Raw genomic sequence first — 21362 nt, 5'->3', positions numbered from 1 at the left:
CTCACCTCGGGGGCCAATACGGCCTCGCTATTGGTTGGATCCATCTCGCGATGGCGATTCCGCCCCACTCTCCCACCGGAACCAAGCAAATTTCTCTGGGATCGATTCTGCGCATAAAAGAAAATTAGAAAGAGAAAAAAAAAAAAGAAATTGAACTACCAAGAACCACACCTACAACCCACCGTGTATACATACCACCCTTCGTGGGTCCCCGATGCGCCATGTCCGAGATTATATATACCAGCGTTAAACCTAATGCATCCATCACTCTCCTTGGAGATACCCCATCACAGCCTTCCTGGATCCATCCACACTTAATTGATTGTATCGATCCCGTCAAGGGTCGCCAATTTCGAGTGACGGACTTTATTTCCAAAGGGACATGTCTTCTTGTCGACCGCCCCTATGCAGTTATTCCCGTTGTTGACGAACCGTCTGTCAATAAGAACCTTATTTGCAATAACCCTGCTTGTAATCGTCGGGTATCACTCGGTCCAGAACGATCTTCATGTCCCAATGCTTGTATAGCAGATGTCGCTTGGTGCAGCGGCTCCTGCAAAGACCTGGATCAAATTCGCCATGCTTTTGAATGCACATGGCTGAAAAGGTATGCCAAGCCAATTCGTTCAAAACGAGGTGAATATGAATTCGGCATGTTGTGGTTGATTATTCGTCTACTTGCCACACGACAGGGCGAAGTACAGAATCCACAATCATCCACCTCTGACGCCGAATCTTTCTCTCCTCGGTGGAAACAAGGTTGGGATGGTATAGAAATGCTGTGCGGATCTGCCGATACCTGGGCTCATGACAGAGTGCGAAATTGGACCCTTCTGGCCAAAAAGTATCTTCAGAGCAGTCAAATATTGCCACATGGGCTAAGCACAGATCGCGTCCTACACCTGATCTGCCAAGAAGAGGCAAACTCATTTGGTCTGTACCCAAGGGAAACCGGCGTTTTCCCTATTCCAACCCCCGTGACCGAAAGGGGGGAGCAATTTGCTGCTGCAGTATACCCCACAGCGGCGATAGCTAACCACTCCTGTTTGCCAAATGTAAGTCAATCACGCGCCGAATTAATTTCGATGACAATATACTGATTATACCGTGTCAGATCGTCCACAAGCCTGATGATCACGGCCGTATGGTGTTTACCGCTGCCCGAGACATCAAAAAAGATGAGGAATGCTGCATCTCGTACTTTGATTTGACACAATATACCGACATCGCCACACGTCGCCAACATCTCAAAAACTCATTCAGGTTTACTTGCAAGTGTGAACGATGTGTCTCTGAGGAGCCCGTTGAGTCATCATCATCATGGGCCACGATACCAATAATGGATGAACAGTCATTGTGAACCGTTGAGTTGGAAGCTCCATCTGTTCCAGATGTCCTTTGGGGTCATCAAATATTCGTGGAAAATAAGTGCATAGCGTATATTGGGTCATGTTGATTGGGTCATGTTGTTTGTTTCGTCTTGGTGCTTCCAAGCTTTATTCTTCCCTCTTGTCAATTTCATACTGAACGAACCAACCTTATGGCGTTTCCAATGTTAATATAAAAGAAAAAACAAGATTTAATATAATGAGAAGAGCCACCAAGGGGTCAAAATCACCAGATGGAAGTACTGCATAACACACAGACTGTTGCTGTTGCAGTCCCAAGCTCAAACGTCGATCATGTTACGTCATTCATATTGAGCACTGGAGAACGAACGCGACGATTCGCCGGAGAACACAATATTTCCCCTGCTTTCACCGTCAAAGTGAAGACTCCGGAACGCTTGCTTTATAACACACCGTGAGGAAAAATTTGATTAATTTGATCAAAAAGGCGACTTTTCATGGTGTCTAGCTCGGCAATTCGGTTATTTACTCCTACAATCTCGCGGTGACCCCAACCTCGCCCGGGGCTGATTAAGAACCGTGGAGTCGGCTGTATGGAGGTGTGGGTCCGGATATGGCGCATTAAATACCAAGCTTCGAGCTCCTCAAGAACATCACACTAAGCACAATCATGTTTCGATCACGCTGTCAAAATATTCTACGGTCGCGGTGCGCTGTAGCGCCCGTTCAGGCAACTACTCGTCTACCCTTGACGCGCGCCGCATTCTCCACCACGGCTCGGTGTGAGCTCATGGAGATGACAGGTTTCACCGAGGAACAACTCACTGTTCGAGACGCCATTTCAAATATCTGTTCCAAATTCCCCAATACATACTGGCAGGAACGCGATCAAGAAGAAAAAGACCCCAAAGAATTCCACGCGGCGCTGGCGAAGGACGGATGGCTCGGCATCGCGCTGCCGGAGTCTCTTGGAGGGGCGGGATTAGGTATGCTTCTCCCTAATATTTAAATACTAAATTGTCTGTTTCGATTCTTATTGCCATTATCACCAGGTATATCTGAGGCTACGATGATGATGCAAACCATCACGCAGTCTGGTGCAGGTATGGCGGGGGCGCAGGCCATCCACGCAAATGTGTATGCCACGCAGCCATTGGCGCGTTTTGGCACAAAGGAACAGCTCGAGACCACCATTCCGAACATTATCAACGGAACATGGCGAACTTGTTTCGGAGTCACTGAGCCAAACACAGGCTTGGAGACTCTTAAGCTCAAGACACTCGCAACCAAGACGGCTGATGGATACTCTGTGTCCGGTCAGAAAATCTGGATCACCTGCGCCCAAGTCGCATCAAAGATGATTCTCTTGGCTCGGACCACTCCACTGGAAGACGTCAAAAAGTCCACAGAAGGCCTGTCCATGTTTTGCATTGACCTTAACCGCGATCAACCCGGCTTAGATCTTCGCAAGATCAAGAAAATGGGCGGTCGCGCCGTGGATGCCAATGAAGTGTTTTTCGATAATTACGCCATTCCAGCGAACGCACTCATCGGTAAGGAGAATGATGGGTTCAAGATTATTCTGCACGGTATGAATGCCGAGCGTTGTCTGCTGGCGGGCGAAGCTCTTGGTCTTGGATACGCGGCACTGGAAAAGGCCGCTCAGTACGCTAAGGAGCGTGTTGTTTTCGGTCGGCCAATTGGTCAGAACCAGGGTGTATCTCATCCATTGGCTGATGCGTATATGAAATTGGAGGCAGCGAAGCTTGCGACCTACCATGCTGCGCGCCTCTATGATACAAACGACGGTTCTGTTCCGCTGCACGCTATTGGTGTCGCTTGTAACAGTGCTAAGTATTTGGCCGCTGAAGCAGCTTTTACGGCTTGCGAACGGGCGGTTTTGGCCCATGGTGGTATGGGTTATGCAGTGGAGTATGACGTGGAGCGATACATGCGGGAATGCTTTGTCCCTCGAATTGCGCCTGTCAGTCGAGAGATGATTTTGAACTACGTTAGTGAGAAGGTGCTAGATTTGCCTCGGAGCTATTGATCTCACCCTACTGGACATATCCACAGTGTCTTTTAACATCAAAATACACATACACATATCAGCTTTAGGATACTACCAATATCGAAAACAATTTTCGCTATATCACCTGCTCGATTATGGAAACTGTTCACTTACAGTGGCGCGGAGGGGCTAGCGCGTCAATAAAATGATTCAATGTTTCCTCATACCCCTGCGCTCAAGTCACAGTTACATCCATGGATTATGCAACGGACACATAGACCTTTAATTGAATATTCGAAGAACTTATCAGAACATCTTATTTGACATTTGCTTTATCGTGAGTTTCCGGCGCAGTCATAGGGCGTCGGCGCCATGAACCAATCAGCATTAGGCTATTTCTCCCCCTCCCACCCCTCAGTACGGGGTATCACCGGATGGTCAGCAAATTACCGGGGGCTTCACCCTAGTGCTTGACTCATCGGGCTTCAGTATGGGAATTACGTCCCAGAACCAATGAAACGCCTCATAGAAGACCGACCAGGTAAACATTGACTTGAAACAATATGTAAACTTGGAACTTCAGAGGTACGGGTCCTACTTCTTCCAGGTTCAACTCATCACAGTCGAGACTATAAAGTTCAGTCTATCTTCCAGTCTACTGTATTTCAACCTTCTTCAATATCTCATTTGGATCCACAAGACCACAACTATAAAAGCCACAATGGGACGAACTCTCGCATACCCCAAGCGCTCATCAAACACGGTCAACCGATACAACCATCGAGGTAAATAAACAAGCTACAAAAAATGGACTCCCCAAGCTGACCTGATTCCAACCAGCGACATATGATCTGGGCGCAATCCATTCTATCATTAACGAATCCCAAGTGCTAAATGTCTCCTTCAACCCGGGCCCCGAAGATCCATTCCCGACGATCCTGCCCATGATCGGACAAATGGGATCCTTCGAATTTCCTTCTGCGGACATCAACGAGCCTCTGGAATGCTACCTTCACGGGTATGTCAGCTCCAGAATTATGAACCTTGCACGCAGCAACGAAGTTGGAGGTCTTCCCATCTGCATTGCTAGCAGCAAGGTTGATGGACTGGTCATGTCCTTGACCCCCAATTCCCACAGCTACAATTATCGCTCGGTGGTCCTTCACGGATACGCGAAACTTGTCACGGATGAAGATGAGAAGCTTTGGGCGATGAAGCTCATCACTAATTCTGTGGTCGCTGATCGCTGGGACAACACTCGTGTGCCGCCCGACCGAGCGGAAATGTCATCAACCGTTATTCTGAGGGTGAATATCGTTGATGGTAGTGGGAAGACGCGAGATGGACCCCCATCTGATGAGCGCAAGGACACGGAGAGGGATGAGATTACGGGACGCGTTTGGACGGGCGTGATTCCTGTTTATGAAACCTTTGGAGAGCCTATTCCTAGTCAAGGAAACACGCTCACTGAAGTGCCTGAGCATATCACCAAGTTTATTAAGGCGAAAAACTCTCAGAATCAGGCTTTGGCAGATCGTGCTGCCAGGCCTCCTGTTAGCTAGGACTAGATACGTGACTGGGATTAATATCAAATTTTCTTACTTCAATAAATGACGTGTTCATGAATAAAATAACATGATGCCTTCAAAGTAAGCCGTGCATCAAGGTGCGCTTCCTATCAATCGTCTATGGTAAAGATCGTTGAGGAAAATCCGCATACGGAATTAGCAAGATGATCTTCCTATTTGCAAGCGTTGGAATTCCACAAGTGCCGGATTTCACCCGAGGAATGTGGCATCACAGTGCTCGGCGGTGACTATGAAAGCTTTTAAATCACTACATACACTTGGACGCGGGGTTGATGAATTGAAACCCTAGTTTTGACCTCCTGGTCACACAATCTGAATATGATTTCAAAAAGCTACAGAGCGCTTCAAGTAATACTTGCAGGGGCAGCTGCATTTTTCTTCCTCCATGCATTTATTGGCAGCTCGGTGCAGGTATCATGGCCCAAACAGTTGCCTTCTCTTTCTCGTGGTGTCTTCAACTCTCGCACCTTTGACCACATTAAAAATGAAACTCTTGGGGTAAGGAATTAAATTTTCCTCGTCACTTCGTGTCGACGTACTGACGTGGATTTTAGTTTCAACACATCTACGCCATAGGTTTGCGAGAGCGCACTGACAAGCATGATTTCCTCAGCTTATCGTCTGCTTTATCTGGTTTCAAGATTGACTGGATTGATGGGGTGCACCCAGACAGTTTGAGTCAGAAGGCTATGCCCAATGTACGCTCTTCGGAATTAAATTTGTGGATCCTACTAATTCGTTCAAGGGACTCAACATGGAAACAACCACACTGACAATCATTGCATCTTGGCGCGCTCATATGAACGCATTGATAAAGTGAGCATCTATCTATCTCACACTCTCTACGTGTCACACTAATGACCAAAAAAAACCACAGGGTAGTCGAGAGCTCAGATGCAACTGCGTTGATCCTGGAGGACGACGCAGACTGGGACGTGAATATCAAAAGCCAGCTCATCGAGTTCGCACGCGGCCTACACACGGTACAAGGAAGCACAAAAGTGACACGCGAGGCGCCCTATGGAACCGATTGGGACGTACTCTGGATTGGTACGTGCCTCACCGGGCCCGTGTCAAACGAGACTCATTTTTACGCCATACCAAACGACCCCACTGTCGCAAGCGTGAAGCAACGAGGCGGCGCGATTGGTATTCCCGATAGATGGCAGGAGGACTTTCCCGAAGACTCGACGCGGTATATTTATCAGGCTGAGACTGGTTGCTGTACATATGGCTATGCTGTCACCAGTCGCGGGGCAAGGAAGATCTTAGCTTCCCTCTCTATCGACCACCTAGAGATTTCGGTAGACAACGCCTTGGGTAATATGTGTGGTGGAATCAATGGTCGACCAAGGATTGATTGTTATTCTCCGTCTCCGGGGTTGATTGGCACGTACAAGAGAGCTGGGCCTTCGTCTCGAGACTCGGATATTGAGACCTATGATGCGAGTAATATCCACGAGGAGAGGTCGTGGAATATGGTGTATAGTGCTCGGCGAAATGTTCATCGCCTTGTTGCTGGTGAAAAGACTTTCCATAATCAATGGCGAGAGGCGCCTGAGCCTTGGCAGATGACGGAAGTGGACTTGGAGGATTTCAAGTATCCTGAAGGATTTCTGGTGGATTTGTGAGTTGGGACTCAGAACAGCATGGATCTATCGAAAATAGTGAGAGCAGGCGCATTTGCTTCCATTTTCTTTCATTCATTTCCACAATTTTTCACTTTTTTCTTTCTTTTCTTTCTTTCCGCTGTATTATCCCCAGGGTTCCAACTTGCGATGTTGTGCATGTGGTGAGTTTGAACCCAACACGCTTACATGCGGGGATGGATAATAAAGCCGATCATCAGCCGCAGAGCCGCATGCATGAGCCTCATGACCACTAAATTGGGGGCCAAAGACACGTGAAAGAGATTTATGGATCCAAGTCATCCAGAACACGACAGTTATGACGGCTTATTTAGTGAAATCGAAATCGCCTTGCCTTAACAGTACTTTTATTTTTATTCTTGCTAGTTCTTTTGTCGTGGTTGATGTCTAGGACCTACGGGTTAGGCTTGACATGCCAGGATCTCGAAATGAACATTAGGTTTAATGTCTGACAAGGATTTCCATGTTTTCAGAGCCTCACAGCTCCTCAGCCTCCTCGGTAATTGGCGCTACTTAGTCGCGTATGGACAGGCAACTTCAGTAGACGCTCACCGTGGCGCGAGTAATGACGGAGGGGCTGATTATCCTTTGTGCTCGGACCCCGTTAGTTGTTGCGCAGTAGCCTTGAAAGCTGTGCCACCTGTGCTGGGGGCCTAGACCTGCACTAAAAGCCAAACTCCTGAGTTTGGAGTGCAATTGGCAATTTGCCTAGAATTTGAGCAATGAACGCTCTTATTGAAGTCGGACCCCACATCACCCCTCGTGTCTGTTCTAATCCGGTACTGCACTAGCGCCTTGAATTGAGCCCGGGTGCTTCAAACCCCATCTATGCATATAGTAAATCAGACGAGGCTCTCAACTTTGAAATGAATAGGTAACGGACTATTATCAACCGATTGGGCAACAGCATCCCTGGAATGCTTAGAAGCGGGATGGACATGATGGACCCCAAGGTACAACCTGGATTCAGGAATGTCACCCGGGCGGGTTTGTTCACGCGCTATCATTCAGTTGATCTTCGTAAATCTGTATAAAGCGTCTAGATGATTCAATGTTTATTTTGTTCAATCGGTCTCCAGGCTACACCAAACACCAGACCTTCGCTTTCAGTCAACAATTTGGAGCATCTGTCCATCAATTGATCTAACTCATTCGAATCGCTGCAACATATAAACTCAGCTCCAGCAACCACTCGACTATCAAATTACTTCTGTATTTTTGTTCCTGGACCATGGTTTGCCATCATGCATCAGTTTCCAATGCGACGGAGATTGGACAGGAATCACCACCTTTTCCAAACCACTATATCCACATCGCACCTCAAAGTAAGTCTATCTTCATACTTAATGAAACTCCGGTTCACATAAAACTGCAGGTCCTGTCCCCGCTTCTGAATTAGCTACCGTCGCATATGAAGGTTATAAGTTTTTCAAGGCAGACCCCATTCCAGGCCAAGAGCCATCATGGACAAAGGTTGAGCGTACCAAGATACATCTGACGCAGATGGAATTCTGTAAAAAGGTTCAGAAGCGCGCGAACAAAATCTCAGCCGCTCAGCAGTATCAATTCCTTTCTGAAATTCGTCAGGTGCATGTAAATCAGTTGATTGCCGAAAACAGACCCCTTGATCTACAGGTTGAATGGAGTTGTGTTTATGCTAAAGAGCGCAAAAGGGCTTGCAAGGCTCGCAATGCTCATCCTGAGGACTATGAAGTCGTCTCCATGAGTATCATTCTGATGAAGCGGCCTGTGGCGACGAAGACACATTTTAGAACCCCAATGGGAGATCTAGTGGACTTGGGTGTCCACTTCGGACCCCGTCCTGAGAAGGCCAAGCTTTCTAGTGGATTTGAGGCTCACCCAGGCAGTGATCACGACTTGAAAACTCGCAGCGGTTTTAATGACTGTTTTATGCAGCCTTTCTCCGGTCCTCAACGAAGTCAAACTTTCTCGGGGGATGAACTGGTTGGACAAGACCGGGTGGTGCATGAACCATCATCCCGTCCTGCAACCGCTCCTTCCAGCCGGCGAAGACTGGACCTAGATCATGGCCGCAATTGGGCTAATATCGACGATGAGGACGAAAGTTATGCCGAGTGAGTTTCCTTCTATCATATAAAAACTCAAAGATTTTGCATATAAAATTTCAAATTCCAAGTAATCTGATTGTTTCTGACGAGGTACTAGAGGATATAATGAACAAACGGCTCAATACGATGATGCAGAGGCAGATATTTCGGAAAATGAGTTTGAAGAGGAAACAAACTCACTGCATCGAAGCCTATCTAATGAGACTTCCACCTACGGAAGTCCGGGTAGCACTGTGAACTGCACCTGTCAGGAGCCTTTGCTCCCACAGAAAGCGTCTCTCCGCGACAGGAGACAAAGTCCCCGCCAATCACAATTCACTTTCAAATCCAATCATGCGCTGCTACAAGTGTCAACAAGTGATAAATTGAGGAGTGGCCAAATGAATGAGCCATACACTCGCTCCATACAGACCGTACCCGCGAAGCGGCCACGAACAGATGCGCTAGAAGCTAATATCTGGGAAAAGAAAATTCGCATTGAGCAAATGAGCGAGGAGGAAGTTCGCAGTCGACTTTTGGAATGTGAAGCCCGTATTGAACAATGGGGGAAAACAATTCAAAGTCAGACGCGGATACTGGGCCTACAGATGAGGATCCAAGGCCTTCCTGCATCAATGTGAGACACGGTGTTATCAATAATCTGCATCCATACACATGCATGATGACCATGATAAATATTGGCAGAAACATCTAGAGAATGATGGATACACATACTAGTAGGTAATGTTGGGGATAGATGGATGGTTGGATACGTGGACCTTTGGATATTGTTATGTCTTATGTGCATTTTCATTTGCTTGCGTTTTTTTCATTCGTTTTTTTTTTTCGCAAGCAAAGGTGTCACTCTTGACAAGATTGAATGTTGAATGGATGGCAGGGTTTATTATGGATACAGACAAGATTGCCAAGAATGATGATATGACTTTTACTCATATTGGAGGTCTTAGCTTTCTTTTCTGTAAGTCCGTAACATTAATGTAATAGTATTACTGGCGGCTAGATTCAATGTTGTTTATTAATGAATTTAAAGTATTTCAATATTTTTCAGTATTCAAATGTTCACTACATGCACATGTTCAACATTTCGAATATTTCCAACGATCAATGGAGATGTACGAGTGGTAGCTTTAAAGTACAGAGGCAGTAGTTGCCTTTGAAAATGAAGCTCAGTGGAGAGACCAGGTCCACATTTCTAGGATATACAATGCAACATTTTAACATTGTCTGATCGGTAGATTGAAAAAAAAAGCCGAAATCTGTATCGGAAATTTCTGAAATTGTCATAATATACAATAAAGTGACTTAAATCAACTTCAAAGGTGCTTCAAGTATGCAAGTGAAAGGTTGAATAATGGCATGTGCCAGGAAAGCGACGAGCGGCCTTGGTGGCGGTGCGGCGGTGCCAGACCTTCGGTGTCATTCTTTTCGGGTCCGACACGCCGAGCGACCAAAACATTCTGGAACAACAACATCAGCATAAAAGCAGGCCAAAGCCACCATATGCGCCCGTCGCTTGAAGATCAGAGAACGGATCCAATACAAACCAAGACTGGTATAAGACCCAAGACGTTATGGCTGCAACACTCAACCGGGGCATCGCGGTGATCTCCGGGGGAAGCGCGGCGAACAACCTGGTCGACGTGTTCGATGCAATCCGTCAGAGCAAAAACTGCCCACTAAGCTATATCATTCCCATCAGCGATAATGGAGGTTCCTCTTCCGAGCTGATTCGAATATTCGGAGGACCGGGTATTGGCGATGTTCGAAGTAAGCACTTGGCACGCGACACCCGATCGACCAAGCTTTTGCTGATATTCATATTTAGGTAGATTGGTACGCTTGATCCCGGATTTACCTGTCAATCCAGAGAGAATGGCTGTAAAAACCCTTTTCAATTATCGCTTGCCCGCTGAAACAGCTGCGGCATCCCTTGAATGGCTCTCCATAGTGGACGGCACGTCGTCCTTGTGGATCTCGATCACCCCGGCAAAAAAGGAGCTGATTCGCTCTTTCTTCAACATGTTGAACTTGGAAATACTGAAAAGAGCCCGACCACCATCCTCGACTTTTGATTTTACCTCAGCCAGCGTGGGAAACTTGTTTCTGACTGGAGCGCGCATTTTTAGCGGAAGCTTCGAAAGTGCCATTTATCTCCTGGGGAGCATATGTGGTGTTCAGTCGGATATTGTGCGGGTTATTCCAGCGATAAACTCGAATTTTTCTCACCACATCTCAGCGACCCTCACTGATGGGACAGTCATTGTCGGGCAGAACAGTATTTCGCATCCGAGTGAGACGACGGCACTCGGGAATGAACCAATCATTAGACGCCCCAGCCTACTTCTGGCTGATGGAGATGAATATGAGGACACGGATCTATCTGATACGTCTGATACGGTTTCATACGAAGAGGATCATCTACCTGGCTCCCTTGCTACTCTGCGAAATAAGAACATCGCGTTCAGCAAAGCGAAAAATGAGGACTTACCATGTCGTATCAGTCGTATTTGGTACATCAATCCCTACGGCCAAGAAATCCGACCACCAGCCAACCCTCGCGTTTTGGAGGCGCTGAACGACGCACAGGCTATAATCTATAGCATCGGCTCTCTTTATACATCCATCATTCCCGCAATCATTCTTCGCGGCGTCGGAAAAAGTATCGTGACCAGTCCAGCGCGTCACAAGATTCTTATTCTCAATGGTTCATTAGACCGAGAGACAGGTCCTCCATCTCAAGCATTCTTAGCATCCGACTTTGTCGAGGCGATTGCCCGGGCTGGTGAAGAAAGTCGTGGAAGACACCCTAATAGATTTCCACCGCAGCAAGGCTTCCATGATTTGGCTTCATCTCCTGCTACTATCCGACCACATACTGTCATTCCATACACCTCCTATGTGACTCATATTCTTCACCTCGATGGACCTGGAACACCTCAGGTTGACAGGGAGAGGCTTGCCCAGATGGGAATCGAGACATTGCGTTTATACGGTCGCAAGATCACAACAAAGCATAAAGATCAAGAGGCTGTTCTTGGGATGCAATATGACTCCAATGCTCTGACTCAAGCTATCGAAGTTGTATTAGGAAAGAAGGGGGATGCGATGGTGCGAGGTGGTGTGGATGGCGGCTTGAACAGGAGAAACACTCTAGATCCGGGCAGACGGGAGAAGAGGTAGAATTGTCACAAAGAATTAACATTTAAGACTGGATAAACAGAGAAAGATCGAACTTTTGTTATTAAAAAGAAAAAAAAACCCTGGCGTATTTCGTGACTGCTGGGCCTTTCTGACCCAAATCCCTCGCGGCTCACTCTTATAGACAAGGGAAGCCGATTCCTGGGGCATCCAATTGCCCCCCGCGGTCCATTACGGGGCAGTGGGTACACACTAACATGGGCTTAGCCCCGGGATGTCAAACTTTTGTTCCATCACTTCACTACTGACATCCATCCAAAGCTCCCCGTGCCCATTCATGATTCATGATTAGAGGCCGACGGGGATTCCGGGTTCCTCAATTACTAGTGCAATGAACTCAGCCTTTCAGCCAGGCACATATTATCCGCCCTTCACACCCCGCATCGCATACCCCTTACATACATCTGATTCGATATGGAGAGACCCATGGATTCGGGTGAATTACAACGATCAATAGCTGTCTCGGCAGTTTTTGCGCCGAGCAGTGACGGAGGAATTTGCGGAGAGGTATATTTGCGGGGAAATGACTACATCTATTTCAGGGGTCTAAGATCGCTCGCGAAAAATCGCGGGGCTCCTGAAGCCACCGGAGTGCTTGACGCGCCGATCCTACATTGTTTTATACAAACAATTTCCCACCAATAGGCCACAACGGTGATGATTTAATCAACCTTGCTAGCGATCAAAACAATGCGGAGAATAAGAATTCGTGCTAGACAGTGCCGAGACATTCCACAAGGTTTTGCGCCCTGTCTGATTCTATTCCGATGGAAACCCATATATAGGTGCGTGGGCGTGGAAGCAGATCCTTTCTCTGCATGCTTTACAGAAAGCCAAGGATCCACCGTGATAGTCATTGATAAAATCCGATATGCGGCGCGCGTTCTGGGTCAACCTCCTCCTGGGGGCTTGCTCCATTATTCCCCAAGCCCAAGCAGAGACATGTTGGCGCAATACAACCTGCACTGGTCCCACTACAGCGGCTTTCAGTGGAGTTTGGGACGACAATATCTACGCGCCATCATCTCGAACAGTTCAGCCTGTATCAACGCTGTCTGATCTGAAAAAAGATGCTACTACCAACTCCCGCCAGCCCGCGACTGCGACACTCCATGGAAATGGCTCTCTTGTCGTATTCGACTTTGGCCAAGAAGTTGGTGGCATCATGCACATTGATTACACCTCCACTGGCAACGGAGCTTTGGGAATTGCGTTTTCGGAAGCTAAAAACTGGATTGGAGAGTGGTCTGATGATTCCAATGCTCTTTGGCAGGATGGTGCTTTGTACGACAATTTCACCACATCATCTGGTAGCAATTCCTACGAGATGCCTCTTCCTAAGCTACGGGGTGGATTCCGTTATTTGACGCTCTTCCTGATCACTGACGATGCGGCAACTGTCAAGATTGACGATATGTACCTTGAATTGGGATTCCACCCGACGTGGTCGAATCTTCGCGCCTACCAGGGCTACTTTCACTCCAGTGATGAGCTTCTGAATCGCATCTGGTATAGTGGTGCCTACACTCTACAGACAAATCAGGTTCCCGTGGATACTGGACGTATTACCTCTGGTGTTACGAAAGGATGGTTGAACAATGGCACTTTGGGACCGGGAGACACGATTATTGTTGATGGAGCCAAGCGTGATCGTGCTGTCTGGCCAGGTGACATGGGTATTGCTGTTCCATCGGCATTGGTCAGTCTCGGAGACCTGGACAGTGTGATGAACGCGTTACAAATCATGTATACTACTCAGGTAAGTGACCCTTTCGTCAAGACTGAAACCATTCTCACATTTTCGATAGGACAAGACAACAGGCGCATTTGATGAGTCGGGACCACCACTCAGTCAAACAGGATCCGATACTTATCATATGTGGACTATGATTGGTACCTACAACTACGTTCTGTACACAAACAACACCGATTTCCTCATCGAGAACTGGGATGGATATCTCCTCGCCATGGATTACATTTATGGAAAGGTCACCTATGCCAGTGGTCTCCTTGATGTGACTGGAATTCGTGATTGGGCTCGCTGGCAGCAAGGGTATAACAACTCAGAAGCGCAGATGATGTACGTAATCCTGAGATATATGTCTCGATCGCTATCCCCATCTCTTCAACCTTAAACTCAGATCTACGTTGACTAACTGGGCCACAGTCTATACCACACATTGAAAACCGGTGCATCTCTCGCCCAATGGGTCGGAGATACAACAGGCCTGTCTGCTACCTATGAGACTCGTGCAGAAGCACTTAAGGTGGCCATTAATACCTACTGCTGGGACGATTCTTATGGAGCATTCAAAGACAACGCAACTGACACCGACTTACACCCGCAAGATGCCAACAGCATGGCTGTCCTATTCGGCGTAGTCGATTCCGAACGTGCCCAAAGTATCTCGAACAACTTGGTCAAAAACTGGACACCCATTGGACCTAACTCTCCCGAGCTACCTGACAACGTTGTTCCGTTCATCACATCTTTTGAGATCCAGAGCCACTTCCTCGTTGGAAGACCAGATAGGGCATTGGACCTCATTCGTCGCAGCTGGGGTTGGTACATTAACAATGCCAATGGAACTGAGTCGACCGTGATCGAGGGATATCTTGTTAACGGAACTTTCGGATACCGTGGTAGCCGTGGATACTATTACGATACCTCATATGTCTCCCACTCTCATGGGTGGTCCTCTGGCCCCACGTCAGCTTTGACCAATTATGTTGTTGGCCTTTCAGTCACATCGCAGCTGGGACTTACTTGGGATATTTCACCCCAGTTTGGAGACCTCAAGTATGCCGAGGCTGGTTTTGTGACGTCGCTTGGCAAGTTCCAAGCTGGTTGGACAAAGACGTCTAGTGAGTATACTTTGGATTTCACAGTTCCAAAGGGCACAACTGGAAATGTCACCCTTCCATATATCACTTCGTCTAAGAAGCCTACCATCACACTTGATGGTGCCACTGTGAAGAAAAATGTGGTATATGCAGACAGCACAGCGACCTTTGTGGTAGCAGGTGGTTCTCACAAGATTGTGGTGAAGTGATCTTCCTACAAACTAATATTTGATACGAATGAATGAGAAAAAATCTCTAGTGTGGCCAACGTCCATCTCTCTACCTGTAAACTGAGCTCAGAATAATAATTTTGGAACGATAAATGATGATTACCATACTGTCGATTCTCATAGGTGGATACGTATAGATCGAGACCGGTCACGTGCATCCCCACACCCGAGGTCCATCTCCAAATCAGGTTGAGCGACACATCTCCAGCTTTCATCTCTACGAACTGTCCCAAACATGACGTCTCCGTTTCGCGCAGCGCCCTGGCGCACCACCCAATGCCTATCCCGCCAAACTCTCCGCGCTCCTCCCCGTACCCGCTACCTCTCCACCACGAACTGCCTTCGATCAACCAAGAATGGTGCCACAAACCCTCTCCGTTCTCGGTCCGCTGAGAACCCCAGCGGGGACCTGAAAGACGCCAAATACCGCAGATCCGTTATCTGGTCTGCAGCTGGCATTGTTGCCAGTGCAGCGGCAATGTACGGAGTGATTAAGCTGGATCTGTTCGGCTTGGATGAGCTTGAAGCCGGCAAGAACGGCAAGGCTGTCTCCAAACCGCATGAAGCTACAGTTGTAACTTCAGAGAGTCGCGCCATGAAAATGGATGGTCCCCCTGGATTCCCTAGTGATGGTGGTCCTTCTGTGATCCCAATTCAAGGCCAGGATAACATCTCGCAAATCGCGACCGGCAACAGTTCAGTTCCTTATTTCCCCACCACTATTCGATTGCCCTCAATTACCGGGACCGACAACAAGAAGCCCGGAGACCAGGTCTCCACCTCCGATGGAGATGAATACCAGCTGTTGGGTCTAGGAATTCGCACTGTCTCGTTCCTATCGATCCAGGTGTATGTTGTTGGACTCTACGTTGCCAAGTCGGATATCACGGAGCTACAGCAACGTCTCGTGCGCACCGCTGTTCACCCCCCTGTCGCATCGTCGGATGAAATGGCTGCTATCTCTGGCGTTGGCGCGGACTCTGCCACATCTTTAGTTCCTCCGGAGCGCCAACAGTTGAAGGATCTGCTTATGGATCCCGAGCATGGTGATGCCGCCTGGACGGCTTTGATCAAGGACGATGGCATCCGGACCGCATTCCGAGTTGTGCCTACGCGCAACACTGATTTCTTGCACTTGCGTGATGCTTGGGTTCGTGGTATCACTGCCCGCGCCCAGCTGAACAAGGCTGGTACTGAATCCCAAGACCCGGCCTTTGGATCTGCAATCAACGAATTTAAAGCCATTGTCGGTGGTGGTCAGGCCAAGAATATTCCCAAGGGCCAGGCGGTTGTTCTTCTCCGCAATGCCCATGGTGCCCTTGATGCGCTGTTCCAACCCGACCCCAAGGCGACCCACTGGATGGGTCGTGTCTCTGATGAACGAATCAGCCGATTCGTATGGCTCAACTATCTAGCTGGAAAGAAGGTCTCCAGCGAGGGCGCGAGGGCTAGCATTGTTGACGGACTCATGACTGTTGTTGAGCGACCTGTCGGAACTTTGGTGCAGCGCGTCATCTAAGAGTGTGGAACAGTATATGTATTATTAGGACCATTCTTGTCTTCATATTTTGGCTTAATTCAATTGGCGAATCTCTCCCATCTGTCACATCTAGTCCTCTAATTCTCCTCCTTTTCTGTTACTTTCACCCGTGTCCACATCTTGCTGGGCAGGTTTGAAGGTTGACCGATTGCCAATTGCCTTCTCACTCTGCATATGCGCGGTAGAAGGCAATGCCCTTCTCGGTTTCGAAGTCCAGTGCAACACCCTGTCCAACAAAATAGACATATCCCTCTTTCATTTCAATCGCTTGTTTACCCGGGATCTTCATGGATCCACAACCCTTTGTCACGATCATCAGACTGGGACCAAGAATAGACTTGTGCGTCTCCTTCTCACCCGCGCCGAGGCAAGTACACAACATGCTAAACTCGCTGATTGGCGGCGCATAGACATCCGTCTTGCCATTCGTCCCCTTATCGCTCTTTTGGCGTGGCAACCGGGCGTCCCTCGCATTATGTGGCACGAACGTCAACGCTTGACCAAACAAGTCCACGCTGTCACGTTCTGCTGCCGGACAAAAGCCCGTATTGATAACATTGTCCGAACGCGCCATACACTCCACAATATCACCTTCCAAGTATGCATGGATACTATCCGCAGGAACGAACACCGAGTCACCCGGTCCCAGAATTATATAGTTCATCAAAACCGCGGCAACCAGATTACCATTGTCACTTTACGTGTACTGCTTGCTCAGTCTAGCCAGTAGACCCGGGATATATGAGTCGCGACCAAATTGAGAGTCTGGAACGTTCTGCAGCGCTTTGATAGTAGAGGCTACCGTCTCCGGTGGGGCCTTCAACATCGCTATACACACCTGTCGCAGCGTCTCGTCGTCGAAGCTTTTGGATGGCGGTACGAACTGTGCCAATGGCTCCAGCTTGCACAGTGTTTGGATTTCATCCAATGGCTTCTAGCCCGCAAAGAGCTCGAACTTGGACAGCGCAATGGCTATCTCTGGCTTGTGCATGATGTCGCCGAACTTCTTCGGGTCCGCTTTGTGTAGCTTTTTGGCCAGTGCCAGGTCTGGATGGATCTGAAGTGGCAGGGCTTTGGAGAACGACAAGATCTTTTCTCATTAGTTCGACACTATGAAACGACTGTCATATATTCGGCCGTCATACCTTGGGCAAGAATGGGATTTCTGGTCCCCATCTGTCCAGAACTGACTTCCCCACTAGCTGTGGGTTCTTTTTCAGGTACTCCCCGAGTGGTTCGCCGGTGGAAAGAAGGAGCGAATGGTTTGATGGATATGTTCCCAGCCACATCTGATACCTCAATACATCAGTTCAACGGTAAAGAGGAATGGCGTTTTGTAAAGTGCGTATACCTCCGAGTATGTTTGGTTATCATCTATCGGCGCGCTTCCAGGTGTTTTGGACCACAATTGAGCCACGACCGAGTCTTTGCCTTTCTTTCCCCATGAATCATTCTACCAATACCGTCATTTGTTAGCAATACTCGTTCGAATATATAGGAAGTGCATACGTGCCTTGACGCCACATCGGAGTTGAACTACTGCGTCTGCCATACTGAATAGAAATAAATTTAGGTATGTGATTTTAGTACTCTGCGATTCAGGCTGTATCGATTGATGAGTGGTATTTGGGGCATGCAAAGTAATGGGTTGTTCAATGTTGCTCTTTGGCTGTTTGTTAACATCGGGAGAATCGGGTACATGAATGGCGTTGTGCCGTCATTATTACCACCAACAGTCGTTATCATGTAATCGACTTGGGATATCAAATCCGTCCATTCAAACCACCTGCATCCAACTTGAACGAAAGCTCTTTCTTGGCAATTCAAATCGACGTCATCAGTTGCGTTCCATATCTCCCTACTTTGGATTTCTAGGCAAAAATGAGAGAGACCGATTTAGAGAAAAATCAATAACTTACCTTGAATGATACCTTTCATAGGCAGCCTGCGGTGGGAGATGTTCATGAATGAGGTCCTTCTTTACTCAAGTTAAACACCCCCCGTCGAATATTCTCCATCATGAATGTATGAATTTTGTTCATGTCAGCCTGGTACTACAAATTAATTCTAATTTGCTTTTTCTAATCCTCCTGCGGTCCCCAAATTCTTTCAAGATTCAAGTACACATCGAGCCTTCCACTGCATGTAGTGTGCATTGAGCTTTGAGGCATTTTCGAGGTTGAACGCGTGGACCTTCGGCCATCTCCATATTGAAATGTCCACTCCCAAGGCTTGGCGGATTGAGGCCTGGACCATTTTAAGCAAGGTTGGAAGCATTAAGGTTGAAAATTGTACCTATAACCTGGACAGGTGGGTATATCATGTAGGCTAGTACCAGTAGTACATGATGTACGGCATCCAGGCCCACTCACCACGCGTGTTATGGATAGGAGGTCGGAAGCCCTTGAGCACTTGAGGAGTGGAGTTGATATTTCCATCTCCTGTTCGAAATTAGCCCTGGAGTACATATTTAAATCTAATTTTACGAGCCTTCAAATGTTGGAAATCTACGCTTGGAACAAGATCTAGGTAGGAAGATTGAGGTCGCGGTTAATCAAAGGCAATGGCATAACCATGTATGGGAATATAGGTATAATCAAGAACGCAAATAAATAAAGCAGAAATGAAGCCCCGGAGAGGTTTGACAACCAGCATAGACTTGGTCAACAATTTGCAAAATATAGCTAGGAAAAAAAGGGGAGAGAACGACAGGATAGAATGTAGTCTAGGAAGAGCAAAAGGTATGTAAACGAATGGAAGAGATATGTTCAAGAACATATAAGAAGCGAAGAGAATTCGCTGTAATTGTTGAGTAGATCCAGCTGGACTGCCTGGCACCATGGCTGCCTCTAGGACGGGCTATATCTAGCTCGAAGCCGGGCGAGGAGCACCGCACGCACCGTAGTCGAATGGAGTGGTAGCCTCCTCAGAAACGGCTGCGACAGTGGCTTCAGCGGTGGCGACGGATGAGCTAGAGGTTGAAGGAGTCGCAGATGGAGTCACCACTGGAGTGGAGGTGGGAGTGGGAGTGGACGAGGCGACTGGGGAGGAAGTAACAGCAGATGAAGTGGTCACGGAGGTAGTGGCCACAGCAGTGGCAGTCGCAACGATGGTGGTGGTGGATGTGTAAGTGGTGGTGGGCTCAGGAGTCGAAGTGGGAACGACAGTCGAAGTAGACGCAGACGTAGTGAAAGTAGACACGGATGTGGAAGTGGTAGCTTCGGATTCAGAGTCAGCGCCGATCTCGATGGACACAGAGACGGACGAAGAGACTTCGGTCTCAGAGGAAGAGATAGTCTCGGTTGAAACAGAGACATAGGTCGACGCAGAAGAGGCAACATATGTGGTAGTCGAGGCCGACTCCGACGAGGTAGTGGTGGAAGAAGAGGTCGTCGAGGAACCAGAGACAGCGAGATAAGCATCACCGACAGTGTTGGCAACGCTGTCGGTAAGCATGAAGTCGTTAGCGCAGTAGAAGAACGAGTAACGCGCAACCTCGGACTGCTCCTCGAGCCATGTGCTAGCCTCAGTGACGAAAGTGGCAGCAGTGGCCAAGTCGGTGATAGCGGACTCATCAGTATCCAGACCGAATTCAGTGACCCAGACTTCAGAGATGGAGTAAGTGCTGGCGGTCGAGATGGCCTCGGTAACGAAGGTCTTGAACTCGGAAATGTCACCACCATACCAGTGAACGGCAATGGCGGAAATGTCGCACGAGGTACATTCCTCCAAGAAAGAGGCGAGCCAAGACAGACCTTCACCAGTGGTAGTTGACGAAGTAACAGCCGGGCTAACCAATGTGAAATCCGACGAGTACGCGGTGAGGTACTCCTTATAGTATGTGGCAGCGTCGCTGTAACTGATGTCGGCTTGGGAGGAGGAGTCGGGCTCATTGAAACCCATCAGATGGGTGCTGCCGTCTGCGAGGGCAGTGCTAACAGCCGCAGCCCAGGTATCGACGTCGTCGATACCCCACAGCATGGGCACATACTCGACACCGGAAGGAAGGTCGCCGTCGATAGTACTACCCCAGTTGTAGGCCCAGGAGACAACGCTGGAGCTGGAAGTCAAAGCGGAAACGAGAGTCGCCTCGTTGTAAGCGGCACCGCGCTTGGTCGAGGTTCCGGAACGCTTCTGCAGGGTCGAAGGGCGAACCTGATGTCCAGAGTGGCCATGGCCATGCAGAGGGTGGGCAGCGGCGGTGGCAGCCAACAGACCCGCGGTCACAAACTTAAGAATCGATGCCATTGTCCAGGCTCGAGGTGGTTGAAAACGTTGATTTATCTGTTTGATAAGAATATTTCAAAATGAATGACTCGAAATGAGCGATGAGGTCTACTCGAATGTAGAAAAGGAATGACTAGTTGCCGAAGGGCTCCTGTCGAAAAGGAATGTAGACTTCTGCGCACAGCACGGAAGAGTTGCGAAAGAAGGAAAGGTTATCGAAACAAAGATTCAACGAAGAAAATATGAAACAAGGGGATAGCCTCAGTACATAGGGCAAATTTGGGCTAAGGCGTTATTGCGTACGCCATTGCCCATTAGACTATACTCCATGCGAAAAGTTTCCGGCCGACCATTCCTCTTTGGCTCCACGACAAAGTGGGTTTGCCAATCGAGAGATAGAAAATGTGGAATTTTCCCGGAGAACAAACCGAACGGATGATTGGCGGATCGTCTGTAGTCAAATTGAAGTGGAAAGGCAGCAAGCCACTGCCAATCGCCTATTGGGCGCCGCCACGAAACGTGAAAAACAAGGCGTACGTATATCGGGCTCGAGCGTTGGAGGGGCCAATTAGTGGGCAGCTTAGGTTATGGTCGCTTATTCTCTCCTGAGACTAGCCTTTTGAAAGAGCGGTGTT

The 21362-nt window shown here is 48.2% G+C and overlaps 11 protein-coding genes across 11 annotated transcripts; 8 read left to right on the top strand and 3 right to left on the bottom strand.

Annotated features, from left to right (window-relative positions):
• Window positions 1-221: 221 nt before the first annotated feature.
• N7466_008296 (SET domain-containing protein) lies at window positions 222-1360 on the top strand (the record flags this gene model as incomplete). The annotated part of the gene is made up of 2 exons (XM_057167685.1): window positions 222-1055; window positions 1115-1360. The coding sequence occupies 2 exons, from the start codon at window positions 222-224 to the stop codon at window positions 1358-1360; spliced, it is 1080 nt and encodes a 359-aa protein (XP_057018316.1).
• Window positions 1361-2019: 659 nt separating this feature from the next.
• Window positions 2020-3399, top strand: N7466_008295 (acyl-CoA dehydrogenase family protein; the record flags this gene model as incomplete). The annotated part of the gene is made up of 2 exons (XM_057167684.1): window positions 2020-2335; window positions 2402-3399. The coding sequence occupies 2 exons, from the start codon at window positions 2020-2022 to the stop codon at window positions 3397-3399; spliced, it is 1314 nt and encodes a 437-aa protein (XP_057018315.1).
• Window positions 3400-4081: 682 nt separating this feature from the next.
• N7466_008294 (pyridoxamine 5'-phosphate oxidase family protein) lies at window positions 4082-4922 on the top strand (the record flags this gene model as incomplete). Its single annotated transcript, XM_057167683.1, has 2 exons — window positions 4082-4145; window positions 4201-4922. 2 exons carry the CDS (start codon window positions 4082-4084, stop codon window positions 4920-4922), a joined length of 786 nt encoding a protein of 261 aa, XP_057018314.1.
• A 345-nt stretch (window positions 4923-5267) lies between these two features.
• On the top strand, window positions 5268-6580 carry N7466_008293 (uncharacterized protein; the record flags this gene model as incomplete). Its single annotated transcript, XM_057167682.1, has 4 exons — window positions 5268-5447; window positions 5504-5647; window positions 5695-5765; window positions 5827-6580. 4 exons carry the CDS (start codon window positions 5268-5270, stop codon window positions 6578-6580), a joined length of 1149 nt encoding a protein of 382 aa, XP_057018313.1.
• A 1249-nt stretch (window positions 6581-7829) lies between these two features.
• Window positions 7830-9308, top strand: N7466_008292 (uncharacterized protein; the record flags this gene model as incomplete). Its single annotated transcript, XM_057167681.1, has 3 exons — window positions 7830-7923; window positions 7974-8694; window positions 8786-9308. 3 exons carry the CDS (start codon window positions 7830-7832, stop codon window positions 9306-9308), a joined length of 1338 nt encoding a protein of 445 aa, XP_057018312.1.
• Window positions 9309-10259: 951 nt separating this feature from the next.
• On the top strand, window positions 10260-11868 carry N7466_008291 (gluconeogenesis factor YvcK family protein; the record flags this gene model as incomplete). The annotated part of the gene is made up of 2 exons (XM_057167680.1): window positions 10260-10455; window positions 10514-11868. 2 exons carry the CDS (start codon window positions 10260-10262, stop codon window positions 11866-11868), a joined length of 1551 nt encoding a protein of 516 aa, XP_057018311.1.
• Window positions 11869-12757: 889 nt separating this feature from the next.
• N7466_008290 (putative alpha-L-rhamnosidase B) lies at window positions 12758-14939 on the top strand (the record flags this gene model as incomplete). Its single annotated transcript, XM_057167679.1, has 3 exons — window positions 12758-13645; window positions 13695-13966; window positions 14054-14939. The coding sequence occupies 3 exons, from the start codon at window positions 12758-12760 to the stop codon at window positions 14937-14939; spliced, it is 2046 nt and encodes a 681-aa protein (XP_057018310.1).
• A 256-nt stretch (window positions 14940-15195) lies between these two features.
• Window positions 15196-16479, top strand: N7466_008289 (chalcone isomerase domain-containing protein; the record flags this gene model as incomplete). The annotated part of the gene is made up of 1 exon (XM_057167678.1): window positions 15196-16479. The coding sequence occupies one exon, from the start codon at window positions 15196-15198 to the stop codon at window positions 16477-16479; it is 1284 nt and encodes a 427-aa protein (XP_057018309.1).
• A 184-nt stretch (window positions 16480-16663) lies between these two features.
• N7466_008288 (uncharacterized protein) lies at window positions 16664-17164 on the bottom strand (the record flags this gene model as incomplete). Its single annotated transcript, XM_057167677.1, has 1 exon — window positions 16664-17164. The coding sequence occupies one exon, from the start codon at window positions 17162-17164 to the stop codon at window positions 16664-16666; it is 501 nt and encodes a 166-aa protein (XP_057018308.1).
• Window positions 17165-17434: 270 nt separating this feature from the next.
• On the bottom strand, window positions 17435-18052 carry N7466_008287 (uncharacterized protein; the record flags this gene model as incomplete). The annotated part of the gene is made up of 4 exons (XM_057167676.1): window positions 17435-17590; window positions 17646-17789; window positions 17852-17953; window positions 18014-18052. 4 exons carry the CDS (start codon window positions 18050-18052, stop codon window positions 17435-17437), a joined length of 441 nt encoding a protein of 146 aa, XP_057018307.1.
• Window positions 18053-19365: 1313 nt separating this feature from the next.
• Window positions 19366-20748, bottom strand: N7466_008286 (glycoside hydrolase family protein; the record flags this gene model as incomplete). Its single annotated transcript, XM_057167675.1, has 1 exon — window positions 19366-20748. One exon carries the CDS (start codon window positions 20746-20748, stop codon window positions 19366-19368), a length of 1383 nt encoding a protein of 460 aa, XP_057018306.1.
• Between the last annotated feature and the right edge of the window lie 614 nt (window positions 20749-21362).

The sequence above is a fragment of the Penicillium verhagenii genome (assembly GCF_028828195.1).
Source record: "Penicillium verhagenii strain IBT 33310 chromosome Unknown utg000008l_segment0_segment0, whole genome shotgun sequence".
NCBI classification, from domain to species: domain Eukaryota; kingdom Fungi; phylum Ascomycota; class Eurotiomycetes; order Eurotiales; family Aspergillaceae; genus Penicillium; species Penicillium verhagenii.
This window is presented reverse-complemented; position numbering and strand designations above follow the sequence as displayed.